At 33.8% G+C, this 6,642-nt stretch overlaps 1 protein-coding gene across 1 annotated transcript; it reads left to right on the top strand.

Moving 5' to 3' along the window:
- The first annotated feature begins 4,765 nt into the window (after positions 1–4,765).
- LOC143237752 (dimethylglycine dehydrogenase, mitochondrial-like) lies at positions 4,766–6,382 on the top strand. Its single transcript, XM_076477314.1, has 2 exons — positions 4,766–4,869; positions 6,230–6,382. The coding sequence occupies exons 1-2, from the start codon at positions 4,767–4,769 to the stop codon at positions 6,355–6,357; spliced, it is 231 nt and encodes a 76-aa protein (XP_076333429.1). The 5' UTR covers position 4,766; the 3' UTR covers positions 6,358–6,382.
- Positions 6,383–6,642: the final 260 nt, after the last annotated feature.

The raw sequence follows: 6,642 nt of genomic DNA, 5'->3' as shown, positions 1-6,642 counted from the left end.
TTACAGTCTAGTATAATTGAGGTTCTCAAATGATTTGCATTGATTTATAAATTATGAGAGGTTGTACAACTTGTGGTTTATTGTAAGGTTTTTTAAGAATTGTTTGTTTCACTTTATTTCTTAAGAGCAGGACTTACAACTCTCTATCATGGAGGAATTAATATGAAAAAGATTTACTACTATAGTATTGGATTTTTAGCCCAGCTTGAATAAGAAACTAAGAAGGTTTGTAATTTCTTGATAATATTTTAATTACAAGATACTTGGTAACAAACCTTTTTTTCTCTTGGCATCAAGCCAGTTTCTCTCAGGCATTAAATTAAAAACAAACGTCAAGGTGTTTTTAATGAAAATAATCTTTTTCTAAATCTTCTAAAATATTTTGTATAAAATTCAGATGTTTTCCATAATTGGTTAACAGGTATGGTTATATTGGTTTGTTTTTTTTGTCATATATGGAGACAATGTATGTTAAATATGTAACATTAAAGTTGAACATTGTAAACATGCAATACACATGACCTATTAAATTTACTTATCAAGGCAAGATTAAAACTTGTTTTGCTCTAGTTTCTTAAACTGATGTTAGTAGTGTGTTTATTATCTCAAATATTAGTATGTGTAACTAGATAGCTGCTGAACTGAATTATTACCACTTTCTTTAATCGTAATATTTAGTAAACATGTACTTTGCTTTAGATTTTTATTTATGTCTGGATTGCTCAACAGAATAACTCTCAGTTGAATTTTAATTTTTAATTTTTTTTCCAACAACACTTAGGCTATGATTCTCTTTTAAGTTGAAAAATGAATATAGATTTATCCGGATATTAGATAATATTTCACCAACTTATTCTGTTCTGATCTGTAGGAAACCAGTATATAAATCATAGATATTGCTTCTAGGAAGCAAAATAAATCATGACGAGGATACGGCATAGCAGAGTAAAGAACATACATTAGATGTCTATTTTCATATAATGCACAAAATGACTTACAGATCTGATATTGTTGTTGCTAATGTTTGGGCTTTAACTAAACTACCTCTACATAGGGACTGCTACCATGTTTCCTGATTATTATTTAATTAATTGAAGTAAACATTAATTACAGTCTGTCTTTAGCAATAAAACTGAAATATAATATCATGAGAGTATAAGAGTGTTTTACTCAAATGAATTTTGTTTTAAAGTCATTCCAAGTTAGAGTTTTGGTTTTGTATCGCAGTTAGTTTTTACTTCACAGTTTTTATGGTTATCTTACAGTATTTGGTCTTTTCTGTGGAGTTATTTTTTATTGTTTATTTTACGTTTAACAATAATATGTCTACTTATCAAAAAAGATGTTTCATCTCTTTTTGTACTTGAGTTATGAGCAAGAGCAATATATACTGTTCAAAAAAAGAAATGCAAAAGGGATATTGTTTTATTTTAAAGATAAATATATGTATTAACGTTACAAGCTCAGAGTATGTGATGTTACACGCGTTAAGGCATTGATTGTCAGACCAAAATGACAATAAAAGTTGTGCACTTTGCAAACTTAGGAAGACATCGGATTTTTCGCCAAAACGCATTCGTGTCCAATAAATTTGTTTGAGAGATCTGCATGTTTTGCACACGCAACATGTGCAAAATCCATATAAAAGCGAACGGTTCTCGGTTTACATAGCTCAGTGTTAAGCCACCGACATGCAATACAGTTACACCAAGACTGACAGAAGCACAACGCAACAACGCCATTGGTCGCTTGGAAGCAGGCGAATCTCGATCAGATTTTGCCAGAGCTGTGAATGTCCACCCAAGCACCATCACAAGGCTATGGAATCGTCACCAACAACATGGATCAACTCGTGACCGTCCACGATCTGGCAGACCTCGTGTGACCACGCCCGCACAAGATCGCTACATCCGGTTACTTCACCTTCGAGATAGGACCACCACTGCAACATCTACTGCCTCAACCATACCAGGGCTGCGTAGGATTTTCGATCAGACCGTATGCAAACGAGATTCTTAGGCCTCATGTGCAACCCATCATGGTGAACGTCAACGACGTTTTTCAACATGACAACGCCCGTCCTCGCACAGCCCGACTCACCACTGTCTTCTTGAGACACTACAACATCAACGTTCTTCTCTGGCTCTCCAGATCACCAGATTTAAACCGTATCGAACATCTCTGGAACGAGTTGGACCGACATCTGCGACGGCGACAACCTCAACCACTCTACCTCAGCTTTCAGCAGCTTTGCAGGCTGAGTGAACAGCCATTCCACAGGATGTGATTCGTCATCACATCGCTTCCATGGGCAGAAGATGCCAAGCAGTTATTGATGCTCACGAGGGGCATACTCTTTATTGATGATGAGTGACGTTAAACTTCAACTAGTGAGCGTGGACTTCGCCTTTGCAGACTTTGGATGTTCAGCAGTGAATGTGCAAAGTTTCACACATGTCATACAGAACTACCCGGAATAAACTTGTTAACAATATGTCTCAAATTTTGCCTTGTGCGTTTCTTTTTTTGAAGAGTATACTTCAAAACAAAGATTTTAGTAGACCCAAAACAGTGTGGCACAATAATGATTGACAGTCTTGTTAAACAAGCAACATATTTTTACAGATGTGGATCAGTGTAAGAAATCAAGTGTTTCATATTTGTTCTTTTAACACATGGTCAAGATTACATTTCATATAACTGGATTTTGTTCTTCTAATAAGTGATAGTAAACATTATGTCTCAATAGATGGATGTTTGTAAAAATATGGATAACAGAGTGAAATCTATCATGTAATTTTTATTCAGACTCAAACAGAAATGTATCTAACAGATTCAACAAAATGACCTCCTCGTGTTTGCTATTCATATTTTTTCAAGTTGCACTTTTCAAGAAGTCAATGAAATAAAACTCTCTACACTAGCAGAAAGTTCTTAATAGTAAATGCTTAATATAAACATAAGACTTGCATGTTTTGAAACATGACGAAACTGATAGGATTAACTTTACACATTGCAGCATCTGTTGACTGACTCTCATATTGGGCAGTATTAAACAAGTTTTATTGCATATATTTTGGGCTGTAAGTAATCTGTTGGGCTCTAAGTTTGAAAGGCACCTCTTATGGAAGAATGAAGCGTGTGCAGTCTGGAAATATGCACCCTGTAATTTACGAGTTACAGCCGATGGGTAGACTGAAAGAAAATAACAAAAATCGATAGTTTTGCAGCCTTTTTCTAGACATCAAGGAAGATTAGCTGATCTTTAGTTGCAGTTTACTAATAATTGATTAGTTCTGAGTTTTTTTCTCAATTTTCTAGCATGAGCACTGTAGTGTATTAAATGTAAAGGCTTCTACTTTCAATTGAACTCATCTCCACATAATGATCATTACTGCACTTCCTGGTACCAATAACAGCTTAATACACAAGTATGAGCTGTCCTTGCTTCAATAACTGGACACTTTAAGCAACTATGGTGTTTATGTATTAACTGCAAGATTAAATAATTGTTTTTTGATATACAGTTTTTATTTGACACTTTGTTTCCCTTTTATCTGTCTATTTTAGAATGGAGTGTGCGATTGCATTTTTTCTAGGAAATGTGAAACATAATTTTGTGCTTAAAGTGAGAAACTGATTAATCGTATAATAAAAGTGGTATATGCTGTTGTACATGCAAGTAGAAAGATAAAGATCTATGTAATTGAATTGTGATATTGGTAGTTTGTTTGTCATAAAACATAACTACTTTTAGGTAAAATTAATAAGATTTTTAGATACCATAGGAATCAGGTTGTTAGTAAAATGATTTAAAAAAAATATTTTAACAGTTAATTGTGTTTGCTTGTCAGTTTAAACCATTTGAACCTTTAACATATTATACGGCCAGATGAAATATTTGAAATGTTACCTTTGTTAAATATGAATGGTGTAAGTATTTTATGATAGGAAAAAATTACCATTTCGCTATTATTTTAGATTTGTGCATATTTTTAAATCTTAATATATTTCCTCAGTTTGTTTAAACACATTTATTAAAAATGTTGAACTATTTAAACAGTTATTTGCAAACTAGGCAAATACAGTAATTGTGCTTTACATTCAGGTATGTGGGATAATGTCTACCAAAATCAAAATCATATGCACAAACTAATTTTCTTAAGAGTGTTAAATCTGAGAGGTTTGATAACATATAATGTTTTTTCTTAACACAGCAGGATTTCCTATTTTGGAGTGTGTTCTCTGTTTCTGGCCTACATTAAGATTTTTAAAAATATCACAGTTTTGAGTTTCTCTTCCTATTTTCAGGTGCCTGTTTAGGGATACAGACTGTAAACTGTACCATAACCGTGGAGAATGTTGATGAAATTAAACTTGGATTCATAGAAGAAACATTAGAAAATGAGTCATTGGTTTTTGCGTTTACTAAGGTGCCGTATAAAAAACCTGGTGTCAGTATCTTGAAGTATACAGTTCAGTTATTTTGTTATGTGCTGTTTGACTGAGATAGAATGGAGGATGGCTAAATCTTCTCATTTTTTAAAAGCTGATGGAAGATTGCAAAATAAAGTATTATACATCAGGTGATTTTAGAGAAAGGTTCTGTGCAAGTAGGTAGATTTTAATTTTCAACTGAAGAATCTGGATAGTTTTTGTGAAGATGGCATGATTAGTTTTTTGTATATATGTGTTCTTTTTTAGATTCTTGGAGGGACCTTCAACCCTGCTGATGGCCACATAGATCTTTATTATTTTACAAGGTCATGGCAGGAGCTGCCCAGAAACATGGAGTTAATATCATAGAAGGGGTACCAGTCACAGGACTGAAACATAACAATGGCAGATGGGACGTTGAAACACCAAAAGGTATCATAAATACTAAATATGTAGTAAATGTAGCAGGTGTGCGAACTTGACATAAAATAGTGTTACAGAATCAAAGACGTGTTGCTAAGTGGTAATAAGCCTTTGAAGTCTAACTTGTTATATTCATTTTACTTAAAGTTGTTTAACACTTATAGAAAACACCTTAAAATTATTGACTGGCATGTTTTATCAAATTTGCCCTCAGTAGTGTTTTAGCAACCTAATAAGAAGTTAGAATGGGTGTTTTCTGAATTCACATTCTGAAGAGTTTCAAAACAAAGATTCCAATACAGTTCTTAACTCAACTCATAAGATTAGTTATTCTCATTTGGTACTTCCCTCTAATTGTGAATTTCTTTAGTAATGCATGCCACAAGCCTAATGAATATTCCAGTATGTCTATCTTCCAAATCATTATACATCACTTGTATCACAATAAGAACATGACATAGTGCTCCCCCTGCACTCCTCTACTTAACCTTCACTTCTTGTTTAGCATGTATAGAGTGTAGACGTCTTTCTTTATTTCCAGTTTGGGCTTGAAATGGTTTCTGTCCATTACACTTTACTTTGTTTGATTTCATTTTAATATTGAAAGCATTTCTTATTTTTGCTATGATTATTGCAGTTTCTCTCATTCTGTTTGAGATTCATCTGTAAGTTACAGAGAGATTTCCTGGAGGTGTCTCCTTCATCTTTACTTTCCAGGTTGCCCACCTGTCAACTTCAGTTCTGACCTTACAACTTTATATTTTTGTGTTTTTTTTAAGACATTTTGGATTGTTATGCCTTATTTCATGGACCCTATCTACGGGCTCCACATATGACCCTGTTGTTGCAATGTTGCATATTTATCATTGTTCTTGGTGTCTAAGGCTTGTCCAGTCCGATGATTTTCCATCCTTTCTTTTCTGGTATCACATTTGTCGCAATCTGCACCACACGTGCTACCACTTTTTCTCAACTAGACCTTCCCTTCTATGTTCTTGCTTTTCCTTATCTTGCTGTACTAGAGTTCATTGTTTTACCAATGGTGTAAGGCACACCAATATTAGTTCTATAGTCTGATCCATGGGTCTTGGTCCAGTTGGATCTCATGTGTTAACCTTGTTCACCAGTGCACCTTTTCTATACCTCAATCAGGTCTTGGTCTTTTCTCATAGAGTAACTTTATCCCTTTCTTCCTCCTCCCAGGTCCAGCTTGCCTATTTTGTTTTTTCTTCTCAGGACCTCTGGTCATTATATAATAATATAATTCAAAAATACACATTTGTTATAAGTCTTTCCCCCCACCAAAAATAAAGAAAAAAGATTCTATACCATTATGGTATAATGTAATTGTCATTGATCTTTTATCTAGGTTTTTGGGCTCATGAAATAGGAAGAATGGTTGGTGTAGAATTTCTGCTTGTTCCAATTCATCATCAGTATTTAATGACATCAACTATACCTGAAGTAAAGGAACTAAAGGTCTGTTCTCTTTGGTAATCTTACAAAATGTGTGCATTTGTACATTGTTTTTAGTATTAGCTTTAGTATGATTAATAATTAATAGTTACAGAATAGTATTTTATGAGAAACATCCCAAAGGACTTTATTCCTTTATTACGTACTGCTAATATCCAGACCACAGTGGTAGGACCAATAACATATGCTACAGACCTGCTGCCTCTTACCATGGCCCTTTCCATGGATTACCCAACTTCTGGATGGCTGCTGGTTTTCGGTAAATTCTGTAAAGTTATTTAGTATTTTTATTTGTATATAAAATAC

This window comes from Tachypleus tridentatus, chromosome 13 (assembly GCF_004210375.1).
Source record: "Tachypleus tridentatus isolate NWPU-2018 chromosome 13, ASM421037v1, whole genome shotgun sequence".
Classification (NCBI taxonomy): domain Eukaryota; kingdom Metazoa; phylum Arthropoda; class Merostomata; order Xiphosura; family Limulidae; genus Tachypleus; species Tachypleus tridentatus.
The sequence above is the reverse complement of the archived record's forward strand: the minus strand, read 5'-3'. Positions and strand labels throughout refer to the sequence as shown.

Excerpts from the sequence above, each read along its gene's own strand:
- LOC143237752 (XM_076477314.1), top strand. The coding sequence starts at position 4,767 with ATGGCAGGAGCTGCCCAGAAACATGGAGTTAATATCATAGAAGGGGTA. Across the intron at positions 4,870-6,229 it reads GGACGTTGAAACACCAAAAG|GTTTTTGGGCTCATGAAATA; the intron begins GTATCATAAATA and ends TCTTTTATCTAG.